This window comes from Panicum virgatum, chromosome 9N (genome assembly GCF_016808335.1).
Source record: "Panicum virgatum strain AP13 chromosome 9N, P.virgatum_v5, whole genome shotgun sequence".
Taxonomy (NCBI): Eukaryota; Viridiplantae; Streptophyta; class Magnoliopsida; order Poales; family Poaceae; genus Panicum; species Panicum virgatum.
Genome location: NC_053153.1, coordinates 5,344,342 through 5,361,500, shown reverse-complemented (window position 1 = coordinate 5,361,500; position 17,159 = coordinate 5,344,342). Strand labels below are relative to the sequence as shown.

The window sequence follows — 17,159 nt, the reverse complement described above, 5'->3', positions numbered from 1 at the left end:
AATGTTTGGATATGTTGCACCTTGCACTACCTCGTTCCCTCTGTACTCCCACTCCTGATTTCGTACATCTTCTGCGACATGACTGCCAAAACCATGCTCTTTCCACTCTTTTGGCAATGAGTACTGCTCGTCATCAGATGAGTCCTCATATTCTTCCATCTCTATTGCGGTTTGGTCTTCTGCCTCCATCTCGTCCACAATGCTATGTATCCTCTCTCCCTCATCAGCAAGGCCCTGTGGTCCCATGTTTTGGTTTTCTATCTCTTCTGACTCATCTCGCTCAACATAATTGGTCTCTCTTTGAATACTCGGAGTTCCTTGATCTGCACAATGTTGGATTTCATTTTGTGGCTTTTCCTGAATTTGAACAAGAATGGCCAGAGGCCACCCACGCTCTAGAGCTGCTTGCATGTACTTCTGCCAGTCATCAGTGCTGTGTATCGTCATTAATTCCCATAATTCACTTTCTACCTCCCAATTAATAAGAAACTGGACAGTGATCACATGTGTCAACGGATCAACATGGAACCCACGCTGCAGCCACTTACATATGGAACCAAAACTCCTTTCCAGAGGTTTATCTATGCCGCTAGATGTGCGCTTAAAGGCAGAAAGATCTACTCCATTTGGCCCATACATAACATTGTATTCACCATAAAATATTTGAAACTGCATCTTGCTCGACATATCTGTATATCACATAATACTTATCGAGTTATACTCTTTACTTCACTACCTTATTCAATAATCCGTAAAAACTAAGTATGAAATTCAACTACAACGTATAAGTATTCATAACTACGTGATGACACTCAAATTCTATACTGCATATGCCAAATTCTATTCTAAATCATAATTAATTTATAAACACGTCTCTAATAGTACTGCAATTGTAATAATAAATGTGTAGAACTAATTTTCTAAACTAATTTACTACTACGTAACTACAAACTAAAGTATCATTGAACTCCTACTTAAATAGTTCTACTATAGCACTAATTAAATTAAATTACTTACCCCTACTTAAATTACTCATATTTAAATACTTAGTACTTAAATGGAAAAATATATAAACTAAATGTACTAACCTGCAGATCACAAGTGCTGAATCCGACAGGGCTTCGCCGCTTTCCTTCTCCTCACTCCTCTTTTTTTCTGGATTTTTGGTGCAATTTTCGGGCTCAAATGAGGAGGGAAGGGGAGGGCTGGAGCTTTTATAGGGGGGGTGCCCCGGTCGCCCGCAGGGAGGGGGGGCGACAGGCCCCCCCTGTCGCCCGCGGGGGGGGGGGGGGGGGGGGGGCGACAGGCCCCCCTGCCGCGCCCGTGGGCTGGGCCCAGCGGCGGTCGCCCGTGGGCTGGGCGACAGGCCCCTATCGCCCGTTGGGGGGGGCGACATGGCCTTTTTTTTCCAGGAACCTCATTGCGAATATGAAAAAAAAATTTACACTTAAGGCCTGTCACCCTATGGGGGGCGACCGGGGGTATTTTTGAAATATTTCAAAACGGACATATATTTTTGAAATTTTTATTTTAAAAAATTATAAAAAAGAAAAATTTCCCGACTCCTCCGCGTTGCGGCCCATGAGGATGGCGAGCGCCACCCGGTAACGGCCCGTTGAATCTGGCGTGCAGCAGCACCAGTTTGTTTGACTTCTTGTGTGGGCCGTCAAAGGCAAATCGCAAGGCATAGACGTCAGCAGCTCGGTCTGGTTCGGTGTGCACCGCGTCGGCTCGGAGACCAACCACACCTTTGCCGCGCCCGAGCCCGACCAGTGCATACAACCAATCCGTAACTGACACGTCACCACCGGCCCCACCCCACGGCCACGCTCCTCGCCCCCCCGCCGGCCACCGATGAATCCTCCTCCCTCGGATTCGAATCCAACTCCCCCGACTCGTCGCTCGCTTCTTCCCCTCAAAGCCGGAGATTTTAACTTTATACCATTATAACGATCGCCAACTCCTGAGATAGTATTTTTATTTTTGCAATTACAAAATCAGCAGGGGAGAGAGGGAAAATATTTACATTTTTACTACTCTTGCCCCCGTGGACGCCAGCGCGGCGGGTCAGCTAGGCTCCACGTCAGCTCCAGCCCCCGCGCTCGACCAGAGGCTATTTTGTCAGCCCGCGCGCCCAAACCCTGATTGGTTGGCTGGATGCAGCTCAACCAGGCTCGTCGGATGCAGGCTCCGCGCATTTGGTTTTCTGGTCCCCTCCCTCAACCAGGCTGCACGCATGCAAAAGGCTCCTCTCGGCCAGGCTCCAGAGGGACGAGAGAATCGACCGTTTCCCTGTAGCCAGGCTCCGCTGGTGCAAGCGTGAGCGCATTGGCATGTACATGGGAGAACGTGCAGACACAGAAAATCACTTTTGCACTGGATGAGCCAGCAACCAAACAGCGTCTGAACCCCGCTTGTGTACGTGCGTACGCAAACCAATCAAGCAGTACTGTCACCTGGCGAGCCTGGCCACAGCAGGCCTGTACGCAGCATGCGAGCCAAGCTCTGGCTATCCGCAAACCAATCAGGCCGTAACCCGCCTCCACCGGCCGTCCTCCGTCCCCTCCATGCGCCTAGGTTGCCGGAGCCACGCATTCCCGCCGCCAGCCGGGCCCCGCGCCACCACCGCCTCGCCTCGCCCCCGCGCCCGCCCTGCCCCCCCCGCGCGGGCGGTCGATCAACAACAGTAAGCACGCCATGGCGCGCCACCGCGGCGGTGGCGATCTCGTCCGCCTGCTCGTGATGCTCCTCCTGGCCGCGACGCCGCTACTTTTCCCCTGCGCCGCCGAGCCGGAGGCGGAGGTGGTGCCGACCGCCCCGTCGCAGGTCCCGTCCGAGGAGGCCGCGGACGCGGCGGCGCAGCAGCACCTCCTGCCTCGCCCGCTCGTCATCGAGCTCCCGTCGTCGTCGCTGGCGCGGGTCGCGGACGAGGGGCTGGACGACGTGCCGGCGGACGTGCGCTGCGCGAGCTGGCGGCTCGCGGCAGAGGCCAACAACCTGGCGCCATGGGAGGCCGTGCCGGCGGAGTGCGCGGCGCACGTGCGGGCCTACCTCATGGGCTCCGACCTCGGGGGCGACGGCCGCGACGCCTGGATCTTCGACATCGACGAGACGTTGCTGTCGAACCTACCCTACTACGCCGACCACGGATACGGGTGAGTTTTCCTTCCTCTCCCATCACATCGACAAAAAATTGGTAGAGATTTAGACCGAATCCAACAAGGCAACGCAAAATGCCGGAGGCATTCCTCCGTTTGCATCACGAACAGTAGATGCATCCCTCACGCAAAATTTCTCGTCTCCAACGGCGGACGCAAAATCCAGTGGGGAGAGGAGGGCAGGCGGGCAGCGCCGCCCACGCGCGCCGCACGGGGAAGGAGGGGGCGGAGCGAAAGAAGCGCGAGGCGGACCGCACGCTGGCGGGGCCGGTTCCCGCGTCGAGCCCCACGGCTGGCGGCAGCGGGCTGCGGCACCGGCGGACGCGGAGCCACGAGGCCACCGCGGTGGAGTTCGAGGAGGTCAAGGGCCTGCGGGTGCCGAGGTGGACGCCGAGGTGCCGGGCCTGCGCCGGAGGCGGTCCGAGGACGGCGAGGAGGAAGCGGAGATCAGGAGGGTGCCGCCGAGGACGGCGAGGAGGAAGCGGAGCCCAGGAGGCGCCGAAGAGGAGGAAGGCCCGGCCTCCCTTGCTCCTCCGCTCCGGGGAACTTGACGAGCGCCTGCGCCCCGCCGCCGTACCTCCTCTGGCCCCCAACCTCCTCCCCTGCTCCTCCACCTCCTCCACTGCCGCTCCGCCCCGCCGCTGAGCTCACGGCCGCAACAGGGGACGCGGACGCGGACGGGGAACGCAACGGCGAGGGCTCAGCGGGCGGCGCTGGGTCTTGCGCCTCCAGGCCGCCCTCAAGATCGGCGTTGTCGATTCGACCTTCGCCGACGCCGATTCGAGCTTCACCGTTGCCGATTCAAGCTCCGCCGGCGCCTCCTCCTCTGCTCCGCCGCCGCCTCCTCTCTTGCCGGCCGAGCATCGCCGGCGTCCGGGGCGGAGGAAGGGGCTCCTCCGCCGCCCTCGCGCCGCGCCGCCCTCGCCTCGCGCTGCTGCTCGCCCAATGCGTTCGAGGAGATGGATGGCGCCGTTGCCTTCTCTGTTGGACGACGGTTTCGTGATGCACAGTGTCCCGTAAGTCAGTCTTGACCACACAAAATTCCGAGCATCGTTCCAATTGAGCAACCAATCCGCGTCCGGTAGCTGCCACCCAAAATGGCAAAACTTTGGACACCAAACAAAAGACAACGAATTACAAGGCATGAATTGCTCCATTGAAAATGGTCTCACACGGTTTACTTTATTTCAATCCGCAGGCTTGAATTGTTCGACCACCTCGAGTTTGACAAGTGGGTGGAGAGGGGGGAGGCGCCAGCGATCCCCTCCAGCTTGAAGCTGTACAAGGAGGTTCTCGAGCTCGGATTCAAGGTCATCTTGCTCACGGGCAGAAGCGAGGGGTACCGTGGCGTCACGGTCGACAACCTCACCAAACAGGGGTTCCACGACTGGGATAAGCTCATCCTCAGGTATACCTGGCACATTAGTTTCATGTCATTTGCTACTATCCACACCAATCTTCTGTGCTATTAGCCTGTAGTTATATCGCTAACATGTCTAGAACTAGAATGGTTGGATCTACGATGCTACTAAGGCCCTGTTTAGTTCCCACCCCGTAAACGCAAAAAAATGCAAAGGAATCTTTTGTTAATTTAAAGTACTAAATGAAATCTATTTACAAAACTTTTTGTATGGATGGGCTGTAAATCGCGAAACGAATCTAATGAGCCTACTTAATCCATGTTGCAACAGTGGTGATACAGTAACCATCCGCTAATTATTGATTAATCATGGATTAATTAGCATTATTAGATTCGTCTCGCGATTTACAACCCATTTGTGCAAAAAAATTTGTAAATAGACTTCATTTAGTACTTCAAATTGGCAAGATTCCCACGCAAAATTTTTTTACGTTTACATGTAAACTGAACTAAACAGGGCCTAAGAATTTGAACTCCTAATTATGACATTGTAATGTCACTCCCAGTCGGCACCAGTCACCACAGCCGGAAGCAATATTTGCAACCAAGCGCTTTGTTATATTCTTGTTCTGAACCACTGAATTTGGTGTCCGTCTCCTATATACCACTATGCTGTTGCTATCCTTGTCCAAAATTCTATCTGACATTATTACTACCATGAAAAGCAACTGCTGTTGGTTAAGGGTCATAAGAGCAAGTTTTATAACCCAGCCACCGGCCGGCTGCGTCCGCACGCAGGCGCCCGCTTCTCCACCCCCTGCCGGCTGCGTGCGAGCAATTCCCAATGTCGAGGCCCACAAGCAGAGAAGATCAGCCCGCTTGCAGCCGGCGAAGAGTTAGTCGCCCGTTCCTGATTCTTTCTCCTCACGTGGACACTTTTTTGATGATGTGGCCTCTTTTAGCCGGCTGAGAGAGGCTTATAATACTTGCTCTAATCATTTTGTTCAATGCTGTTTATGCTGAATCTGACCAACTCTTTTTCAACGTCTATCGTTTGTACTGGAATTCTGAGATTGTATTTCCCAATGTCCAGGACAGCGTCTGACCGCAAAAAAGCTGCGACAACCTATAATCGGAGAAGAGGAAGCAAATTGAATCAGAAGGGTACAGGATCCTGGGCAATTCAGGGGATCAGTGGAGCGATCTGCTTGGCTCTTCCATGAGTGCTCGCTCCTTCAAGCTCCCCAACCCAATGTACTATATCCCATGACAAACAAAAAATTAGAGCCGGTGAAAATGTTTATTCGACACCTTTTTCACCAGGCCTAATGATAGAACTGCATACTGACTAGAGCCAAGAAATTTGAGAATAATTTGGCAATTAAATTTAAACTGTACAAAGGCTTTACTAACTTCCTGTAGTATACATTATCTCAAATGTAACGGATCGGTGTTACCTTATGAATGAATGAATGGCTGAATGAATGAATGGCGGGTTCAGAGATACGAGTCCTTCAGAAAATCAGAGCTACAGTGTGATAGTTTCTGCGAATTCATACTAGCCACCTGCCAGAAGCCCGGAACTCTCCTCGGGCCAGATCAGAAGTCACTAGTCAGTCCCTCACTGTCTTAAGAATATGCTTTGAAGCTACTCGTTTATTTTCTGGATGTTTAGCTGTAGCATCCCTCACTGTTCGTTACCAATTGACTAGTGTTTCGCCGAGCACGTTTTCCTTCCAAAATCGAAAAGTTACTGGCAAACAAAGCTGCGAGAATGTAGCCCAGCGCAGACTGCTGCACGATAAACTGATAGCGATGGGCTGATTGCATATGCATCGTTTTTTTTTTGCGTCTTTTATCTGCATCAACTTAACATGACCGTATCTTCGTATTCTCATTTGTGAATCACTAAGACCGTAGACTCATCACGGTAACTAGTAACTACTATCCATTATCTAAAGCCAATACGATATGCTGTGATAACCATTGCTTTGAAACATCAATCATAGTGCTAAACTGAAACAACGATAACAAGAAAACGTAAATACATTGGTGTGGCATAATTTGGCAGGAATGGTTTCGAGTTCTTTAGTTGAAATCTAGAAGTCAGATACAGTAGGGAAGTTCACAAAGAAAGGGCCATGGCTGGTGTGCAAATTCACTGCACCATTGGATCAGGGTTTCCAGCAGCTAGAATATCAAGCAACGAGTTGTGGGGTTCCATCTCTTCGTGCCACAGTGGCAGCTTGTCGCCGGGGTAAAAGTTCCTCTTCACACCATCAGCATTTATCTGCACCGCAACCACATCAGTTAGTATCCAACTTGGAAAAAACAATCAGCCAAAATTATCTATTGAGTGCCCACCAGACTAACAGTGGCAAATAAAGTTGAACGGAAAAATGAGAGCGAAGGGAAAATACAGGCATCTAATTAAAACATCCTTTGCAAAGTCACTTACAAATCAAGCATATTTTACCACAGGGGAAAAAGTTCAAGAACATGAAAACAAAGCAAGCACAGAAAACTCAATTGAATAAATATTTATGGTTTTCAGTTACAACTACTTTTACTTTAGAAAGATATAACAAGACCCAGTATGCTAGATCTGTAGAAAGTTACAACATAATAGAAAATCCAAAACATCCCCTAGTTTTAGGTATTTCTGACATTTCAAAATTTCTCAAGCAAAATAAATGAAGCATGGCATTTGCATCGTACAAGAGAACTTACAGTAACTGTACGAACAACCCCTCCACTAGCACCATCACGGGCCATAGCAAGGGAAACTACCTTCACCACAAATTTCTGCAAATATGAAGTAAAGGAACCAGGTTAGGAAAACTGAACCTAGTTTTGTACTGTATTATGCTTTACACAGTCAATAATCTATGTCCTATTACCAGGAGAGAAAACATCCTGTATTAGTATCCAGACTAAAGAGGGAACCTAGAGATGTACCTCCGCCTCCTCCTGGCTCATTCCCTCTCTCCATTCATGATCAAGCAGCGCATATAGGTAACTTGAACCCGAACCTGCAAGAAGACAGAGATATTGCCATAAGTGTCAGAAACAGCAACATATAGAAAGAGAGGATTAGGAAAATAATACGATCCATATTTCTCAGCAAATACATATTTTTCTTAACCAGATTTGGAGTACGAACATTCAAATATCATATAATGCAAAAAGCAGGTGATTTAAGTACTGGATCATTAGCCGAGCGCAGAGGGTATGTTGCAGGAAAGCATTGGAAGTTGCAACTAGGATGATGACTTGAAAAAACATGAGCCATGTAACTCTATGGGAGAAATATACCTCCAATTGCAAATGGCTGTCTCAGAATCGTTCCACCAAGGGGAACGGAGAAAATTTGGCCTCCTTCATACTTGTCCCATCCTCCAATTATCATGCCAGCTTGCAACATGTTCTGGACATTGATAACAAATATTCATTGTGGAAACTAGACAAGAATTTAGCATCAAATGTGAAAAACAATGCAAGATGTCATGTGTTCACGAATGAGGTCAGTAAAGTGCATTTAACAGTCTCTGTGCTAGAATACCTTGTTCTGATAGGCTAGCAACCTAATCAAGTTTGCTGCAACTTTGACAGTAGCTGGTTGCCCAAGCTGGATTCTGCACATGGAGGATAACTTTAGCATCAGCTACCTTGCATGCCAAATATTTAATGTAACTATATACCTCCATTTTTATAAAAGAGATCTTAAATCCCATCCAGTTTGTTGTTCCATTCAATGAGAAGATTAAACGTTGTTAGTGTATAAGAACGAACTTACGTGTGTTGGTGAAGGAAATAACGTACATAGTCTGAAATGACTTGTGTATCAGCAGCCTGCAAAAATAAAAGCAAGAATTATACTTATGAAATGACAAACTTGCAAACAGGAACCTGGCACGATACAGTGGACTAAAAAGAAGAAATTCCTTTCTACAAAGATAATAAAAGATAAGGCAGCACAAAAAAAGCATTATGAATAACTATTGTGTTACATGTTTATTAACTAGTTCAGACAAAAGATTATGTTTAAGCCACCATCTGAATTAAGTGTCATCTTGAAATAAAAGTTTCTACTCAAGAATCTTAACATGAAATGATGAAAAAATCATGAGAAAACAAGTTTTTTGCTTCAATCTTCAAAATAGCATGGAAACTTACAGATCCAGAGCGGCAGACATACACATTGTCCGTCAGTTGAGTAATCTTGTCAGAAGCACGGTTTGCCACATACATTCCTATGAATTCAGGCAACAAAATATATTAACATGATGCCAAAAAAGAGTAACACAGCAGCTTAACACTGAATTTAATCGGTGGAAATAGGTGCAAAATCATTTTTTTGAACTACTTAGACACCACATGATCTTGGAGGCATGTTGTCCAATAAGCAGGATACAAATCACCCACAAGGATAAAGAGTTCAATTATGCATCCCTGACACATAACCTTATCATTCATCAATGTTAAATGGACATGGATGCAGGCTCATGCGTCTGAGATAGGCAGATTTTTTTCGGGCATGCTAAATACAACTAGACATTCAGCAATGGTTCATGTGTGTCTGACTTGAAAAAAAAACTATCATTCATTGTCACCAGTCACCACAACTATACCAGTAACAGTTAACTGGAACAGAGTTGGAGTGTTGGACTATTCTATTTTTGTACTCAGAAACACAGGGAAAATTATCTCAAAGATTGAAACAGGATGCAGAGAGAGGACAACATCCCCAAAACAATCCTACTGCTAGTACCCAAATAACTCTAATCTCGAAAGTTGCAACTGTGAGACTAACATAAAAGTAGAGAACATCCCCTAATATCGCAAAAGGAAACTAACAATGAACCTAGCAGTGAAACTAGAAAGGCAGCACGTATCACAGCCGGCAACTTCATTCGTCAATTCCTGACGATCCAGCGAAAACCTAGACCAGCGACGCGATTTCCACGCCACGCCAAATCCACCCGTACAGGCGGCAGGATCTCCCGCAGCGCAGACAGATCGAGGGGATCGATCGAAGCCCGTACCGGTGCTGGTCCTGGAGTCGGCGCCGAGGATGACGCCGCCGTCGTAGCAGACCCCGACGATGGTAGTCCCCATCCGGTGCTCCCCGGTGGTCGGGGCCTCGCCGGCGGCGGCGGCGGAGCACTCGTGAGCGGCGGCCATGGCGGAGCGGGCGAGATGAGCCGCGGCAAAAACCCTAGGCCGGTGAGGTAAGCGGAGCGGAGCCGATGCAGAACTGCAGGAGCTGTGGTGATCTCTGGTCTGGTAGTACTGGTTCGATTCAGTTGTTTGGAGTTGGGTTAAGTTTGCTCGGTTCTGGCCTCTCTCGCAAGAAAGAAGAAACCGAGGGGGAAGAGAAAAGAAAGAGAGAAGGTGGGCCGTGTTGGGCTTGGTGTGGTGCGTCCAGTTGGGCCGGGCACAAGAATATCACACATCGAACTCGCCAATTCTGAAGATTTTCTTCCCACCTTCCACTAATTGAGATTCCTACAATCGTTTACAACCACTAGAACTTAACGCGCGCTTCGCGCGCCCCATCATATGAGTTTACATCAATATAAAAATAGTACAATAGAAGGAATACTAAAGTAAATATTTTAAATGATAAATTTATAATAATATCTCATACAGATATCTTAATAACAATAATATTGCTAATTGAATGGCATCCGTAGCATGTGGATTCTATCAAATCATATATTGCATTTATCTATTAATATTAGTAGTTAGCAAATACTTTAATAATATAATAGGTAGCTCAATATTATATTTTCCTATCAACATTAGCAGCTACCAAATACTCACTCACTTACGGATAAGACCCATTTCACCAATGAGAGATGGTGCACAGGAGAGGGAAAGAAGGAAGAAAAAAAAAGAGAAAAATAAGGTTCACTCACTTACTGATGGGATCCACCAAGTAGGGGTTTGTTGGAGTTGTAGGTTAAATACAAAGGCTGTGTTTAGTTCGCGAAAAAGTTTGGGTTTTGATACTGTAGCACATTTCATTGTTACTTGACAAATAATGTCCAATCATGGACTAATTAGGCTTAAAATATTTATCTCGTGCTAATCAGTTAGACTGTGTAATTAGTTATTTTTTCAACTGCATTTAATGCTCCATGTATGTGTCAAAAAAATTGATGTGACGGATACTGTAGAATTTTTTTGGAACTAAACATGGCCAAAGTCGAGAAAGTAGGGACAACCCCTACTTTAAAAATAAAAATCTTAAAGTAGAGGTTACTGTTGGAGTATACAATAAAACCAATATTTGTCTGGAGGCAACTATATTTTAATCAGCCATTAATTTTCTTAGGATATTTTTAGTGGAGGTTTCATGAGAGTTTTATACACATTAAATAGGGTACTATGTCAGTATTTTAGATGATGTGGCACTGGATTACTGAAGAGAGAGATGAAAGATGAAACTATGTATGCACAGTTACCAACTCTTGATGAGTCTTAAAATTAAATTAAATGAGAGCTTATGAAATATCAAACATGAAACAATGCATTCTGAAGTGAGTTTTATCTATGGTTTCATTTGTGTTTTGATGATGTGACATTTTTGGAAACAAAAAATGAAACTACCCAGTGGGATTAGTCTAAGTAGAGAAAGATGTTTAGATAGGCTTGGGACTGTCTTGTACACAACTATTGTCTTCGTTTCCGGTGTCTTCGTGGGCAGCAGCTTCCTGGTGATTTTCTTGTTTGAGACGCGACACTAAAAAATGAATGTTTGATATAAGATTATCATTTGACATGTTATGAAAAACTACTTTACGTTATGGTTTTTTTACGACCTTTTCTCTTCTTAATTGTAGAGTTAGTAGTATACGAGCAAGAGAGAGACGTGTGAGTGAATGAGAAGTTGTTTGATTTGAGGGGCTAAACTTTAGTCTATGTCACATCAAAGAGAATCTTAATATTTAGAAATATTAAATAAAGATTAATTATAAAAGTAACTGTAGAATCCTGAGGCTAAACTGTGAGACGAATTTAATGAGACATATTAATTTATAATTAGAGGATGGTTACTGGAGTATCACTGTAGCAAAATATGGATTAATTAGACTCATTAGATTCGTCTCGCGAATTAGCACTTAGCTGTCAAAAAATATTTATAAACAAATTTTATTTGATACTCTAAAATAGTAAAAAAAAATGATGTGATAGGGACTAAAAAATCTGTGAAAACATGGCCTAAGAGAACTGAAGAGAGAGAACAAAAATAAAATAGGTAGAACCCATGCAGTACAAGGAGTACCTCTCCCAGCCCTATCATGGCACGCGTCCCCGTGAGAGGGCTCGGCCAGGCCGTGAAATGAAGGGGCACCATTCTTTAATTTACCCGATTCGATCTACTCAGTGTATACATATATCATGCCCGTTGCCTAACTCCCCTGTTCCACTGGACCATAAGCACACTGCACACTTCACTAATGTGGGTTTTTTTAAGACTGACAGGCTATGTTATACGGATACTGGTACGGGTATCGGATACGATACGTATCGGATACGCGGATATGCACTTTCCCAAAAAACACTGATACGGGGATACGGCTAGGATAATTAATAATTATATATAAATATCACATAGATATTCAGCAAGTGAGATTTTACTCTTGAGTAACTTCCCCTATATCCAGATGTGCAATACTTGCATGTCCATATAACATTACCTCTATAACTAGCATTCTCTAAAAGCACAACTGATTCCACAAGGGGTTCTTCAGTTGCTGCTCATCTAGTTCTATAGTTCTATTGCAGCAAGTTCATCATTTTGTATCATCTCTTACTACCAAAATAGCATTTGGGTGGGCTGATTACTGCTTTGGGTTGTATCCCATCTGGCCCAAAAGTATCGGATACGCGTATCCAAGCAAATACGTATCCGTTTTTTCAGAATACAGCTAGAAACGTACCCGAGGCGTATCCGTATTCGATACGTATCGGATACGGATACGCCACCTCCTAGGAATATCCGCGTAACAGAGCTGACAGGCACAACATGCCCTGCCCCATTTCGGCCTTGTTTAGTTCACTTTGTATTTTGGTTTTTTGGATTTTAGGAAAGAAATCTTGCACATTTGAAGTATTAAATGTAGACTAATCACAAAACTAATTATAGATCTCGTCTGTAAACTACGAGACAAATCTAATGAGCCTACTCAATCCATCAGTAGAGCATGTTTACTGTAGATGTACCGTAGCAATTTAGTGTCTAATCACGTCATAATTAGGCTCATTTGATTCGTCTCACGATTTACGGTCCATTTGTGTAATGCTATTTATTTTTCGACTACATTTAGTACAACATGCAAGTGATTTACAAAAAATTTGTATTTTGGATTTTTGGATCTAAACAGAGCCTTCATCCATTAGACAAAACAAAACAAACTGTTTTGTGTAGCAGTTCCATACAAGAAAAAGCAGCAAACCTGACGAAAGAAACAGCACCTACAGACACTGAAACAACACCAGGCTGCTAGAGCAGACAAAGCACAAGTTACATCCGTAGCTAGTAACAGAAAAGGAAAACCAGAAACAGGGAGCCTAGCTCGATAGAAACAACAAAACTGGCAACTGAGCTCAAACTCCAGCAGACCACAGCTTCTCGGTCGCCAGCTTCAACTTCTTCAAACGCCAATTGCCAAGGGGGTCTTGAGGCGAACCACCAAGTAGCTGCACCATCTGTCGATCTCCTCCTCCATAGAAGCTGGACACATGAGCATCCACTCCTTCGTGATGCTCCAGAGCTTCCCAAGCACCATTTTGATGCTCGACCAATGCTGACCACGAAAAACAAAGTCATTTCTGATTAGCCACATGCACCAAACAACTCCTGCAGAGATTGTGTTTGTGGATTTATATTTTTTCGGAGCAATCCATTTACTAGCCATATCAAAGTAAGAATTGATAACAGAACCATTAAAATCAGAAAGGTATGCCCACAGTTGCCTGGCGATAATGCAATCAAAGAACAGGTGATGAATAGATTCTTTTTCACTGCAAAACTTGCAATCCAATGGTTTATGGATTCCTCTTTCTGCCAAATTATCAACTGTCATCAATTTGTTATTGGACAAGAGCCAAAGGAAAACATGAATCTTTGGGGGAACAATGATTTTCCACACAGCAGGGATAAAAACAGGTTGTGATGGCGGGAAAAACGGGCAGGCGATGGCCCGCCTCCACGTCAGCAGAGACAAGTTTAATTCTAGTTTATTTAAATAGAACAAAGTAAATAAATTCAGGTATTGCGAGTCCATACTTCCATAATTCTTATATTTCCATAAAAATTATGTTAATTACATCTCCGTAGAGAACACCCCTGATTAAGAGTTCCAACATGAGTACATAAAAAAAGAAAGATTACATCATATGGCTGCCTATTACATAGCTACGAAAGAAAAGTCTTCAATCTTCCCGCCGTAGTGATGAATGCTTGCCGTGGATTATATTTCACATTCTTTCAAATATCGTATGAGCTCATTTCTTTTGGAGCTCATATACGATGCTTATGCATGCATGGTGTGTATGCATCTTGGGTACTATACGTGCAACCCAACACGGACTGAACTTGTTTAATAATCACTAGAGCATGATATGGTGCATGCTTTAGTGGACTTGAGAGACTAATATGAGTGGTCTCGAATCAGCATCATGCCTGAATGGTCTGAACTATATGCGGCAAGAATATATAATTTGCCACTCTTTGTTCATTTCAGCAAGATTGGCCAAGCTATACTCAGATATTCGGCTCCGGACTTGCCGTGGCGCCGTTTGCTCAGTTTAACTCCACCACGTTATGGTGATGTTTAAACCGGTGATGATCAACAGGGATGAACCATGTCTAGACTATGGAGGCTATATGTCGTGTCACTGTTTAATTTGTTTAATCATTTTAGCAGGCATGGTTGGTTCCTGATGCAATCTAATTTAGATGCAAGCCGGGCATGGCCATGTGCTAGGCATGAGTGTGATGTAGGACTGATTGTATATACCTACGCATTTTATTTTAAGCTACCAGACTACTACTTGGGAAATGAATGATGTAGTCTAGAGCAACCTGGGAACACATATGTCCCTGCTTGATTTACTTTATCATTTAACTAAACACGACATGCAAGAGATTCATATATTTTGATTTGATTTTCTAGCGCCGGTCCTGCCGTGGCGTAGAAAATTAGTTCTGACCAGGCTCATTCCGTGAACCTGCGGCATATATGCTTAACATTTTTGTAACTCAAATTATGTATCATGGATGCGAGGGAACTTCATGCATGCTTCATCTGCGGTTAGCTTTCTTTGTTAATATGACATCACCGATGCAGAGAGCAACATGCAAATTTCATTGACCATGGATTCTTCCTTGGTCCATCAGCACTCATCATGGCAGAGTGTCAACTAATATATGACATAATTTTGGTCAGTTCAATGACCGAACTGATCGACATGCTCTTTTATGCATGAGCATGCTGCTTTGTTTCTTTTTCAATTTGCGTTTTCCTACGGAGAAGCGAGTCTCGCGTAGACGGCGGCGGCGGCGACGACGACGACATCGGAAGCAGCGGAGGCCGAGCCAAACCAACTCATGTACTGGATGGAGCCAAGATCGCGTCCAAACCAGTTTCATATTGTGAATTAAGACGGGATGGGGCCGAGATCACGTCCGAACCCGAGCATGCCAAAGGCACTGTTGCCTGCTGGCTTTTGTTTACCAGGAACAACATCATGCGCAAGGCGTAGGCATGGTCCTTCTGCTGGTCTTTTTACAACCAGAGTACATAAACCATGATAGAGGGAGAAGAAGGAGGTGATGCTTCTTGCTTGTGGCCGGCAAGCCGGGAGAAGATAGAAATCAGTACAGCCCCATGAGGCTTCTCACCTTCTTCAAGGACTCCTCAGCGCGCGGCAGCCTCCAGGAACTTGGGTGGCGTATGCAGTTTGCCGGGGCTAGTTTTCCTTGCCGGCAGCCTGATGGCGCTTTGGTGGGCGATGCAGCAGCCTGCCGGCGGTTCTCTCTTGCTTTCTGCTGGCGAACGGAGGGTGGGCGATCGAGAAGCGGGGGAGTTTGTGCGAGAGCCAGCCAGGGGAGTCGAACGCTTCTTGTGACCTGCTATTTATAGAGCAAGGGAATGGCGCTCTTCTGATTTGACTTTCAAACCTGCTAATGGCGCCGGCGCCTGAGTTTGAATCACCGCGCGCGCAGAACGTGGAGGCGTGGTGCTTTGAATCCTTTGGACGTGGTCGCGGTTGCAAGTTACGTTTGGACTTCGTCAATGTTTCATTCGATTCAAGGCTCCTGGGCGCGAGATATTGTTCGGCACAGCATCTAACCTCGCTTCTTTTGCTTTTAATCTTGTGATTAAGGAAAATGGCTAATTAATTTCCGGCCAGTTTGCACCCTTAAGTCAGCAAGACGTTTGCTGCACGTCACATTTAGCTATACATGGACGTAAGCATACACTTGGGGCGTATTTATCTTATTCATGGCTGCTTATTTAGGACTCACATGCAACGAAACATTTTGTGAGCAAACCGAGTTGAAGATTTATTTTATTTTCTTTATTACCATTATCTAGGCCATCTTATTAGCAACATATAGCTATGAATCGTGCATGCATGCGTTTATTTATTTCTTTTGCTTCCTCTTTATGTTTACGTTGGTCAACACGTAACTCATATAGTAGACTACGTGAGCCAATTAATTTGTTATTTATTTAATGAACCAAGAGAGTATTTTCTTTCATATATTCTTTGTATTTCCGGAGTAGTTGGCCGGCCGGCGGCATACTCATCGGAACGTACCGTATTTGCATGTGGAGTATATATAAATATACTTCCCTCTATATTGCTCGTATTCACGGAGGAGTACCCGGCCAGCTGGTCGTGTATTTGGGACGGGCAGACAATATTTATAGCTTTAGATTATTTTCTTTTATTTATGCATTTTGATTTTGTTGCATATTTTACTGATAAGGTATAATTATTTTCCATATATTGGACTAAGCCAAAATTGGTGTCAACAGGTTGCACCCCTCTAAAGTTTATAATTGCATAAAGAGAACTAGTAGAGTAAATTCCATTACTATATTGCACACCCACACCAGGGCATCCCCTCCAGGTTTATAAACCACACTCTTAACTATTTCTTCTAATTCAAACCATTTTTCAAGCATGTTATCATCAAAGGTCCTTCTGAAAGTTAGCTTAACCTGTTGGCCATCCCAAATATCAGCCAGCCTACCTCCCATTTGATTACAGATAGCATATAGGTCCCAAAATTGAACAGACAAAGGAGAGTTGACAAACCATGTATCTTCCCAAAATCTAATTTGCATACCAGCACCCACACTCCATTTATAACCAAATTTCAACGCTTTTGCATTTCCAATTACCCCTTTCCAGAAAGTGGAAGAGTGGGTAGTTGGCACACAGAAGATATTGGGCGCATTCCTCATATATTTCTTTCTAATTACAGAATGCCAGAGTTTTCCTTCATCTCTTATAAACCTTTTAACCCATGAACCTAACAAAGCTAGGTTCAAATCTCTTAAATCCGGGATTCCTAGGCCTCCAGCCTCTTTCTTCATACTAACCAACTGCCAATT

The 17,159-nt window shown here is 45.1% G+C and overlaps 1 protein-coding gene and 1 pseudogene across 1 annotated transcript; one reads left to right on the top strand and one right to left on the bottom strand.

Moving 5' to 3' along the window:
• Positions 1 to 2,448: 2,448 nt before the first annotated feature.
• LOC120691234 lies at positions 2,449 to 6,024 on the top strand (annotated as a pseudogene).
• A 466-nt stretch (positions 6,025 to 6,490) lies between these two features.
• On the bottom strand, positions 6,491 to 9,873 carry LOC120691233 (proteasome subunit beta type-6-like). Its single transcript, XM_039974257.1, has 8 exons — positions 9,564 to 9,873; positions 8,695 to 8,771; positions 8,315 to 8,370; positions 8,081 to 8,153; positions 7,834 to 7,945; positions 7,477 to 7,550; positions 7,249 to 7,323; positions 6,491 to 6,808 (listed from the first exon to the last, which is right to left on the bottom strand). Exons 1-8 carry the CDS (start codon positions 9,700 to 9,702, stop codon positions 6,677 to 6,679), a joined length of 738 nt encoding a protein of 245 aa, XP_039830191.1. The 5' UTR covers positions 9,703 to 9,873; the 3' UTR covers positions 6,491 to 6,676.
• Positions 9,874 to 17,159: the final 7,286 nt, after the last annotated feature.

Bases quoted from the DNA above. Each gene is read 5' to 3' on its own strand.
- LOC120691233 (XM_039974257.1), bottom strand. From the start codon at position 9,702: ATGGCCGCCGCTCACGAGTGCTCCGCCGCCGCCGCCGGCGAGGCCCCG. The intron at 7,551-7,833 runs GTATATTTCTCC...GTCTTCTTGCAG, and splicing joins ACAGCCATTTGCAATTGGAG to GTTCGGGTTCAAGTTACCTA. The intron at 7,324-7,476 runs GTACATCTCTAG...TCATATTTGCAG, and splicing joins TGAGCCAGGAGGAGGCGGAG to AAATTTGTGGTGAAGGTAGT.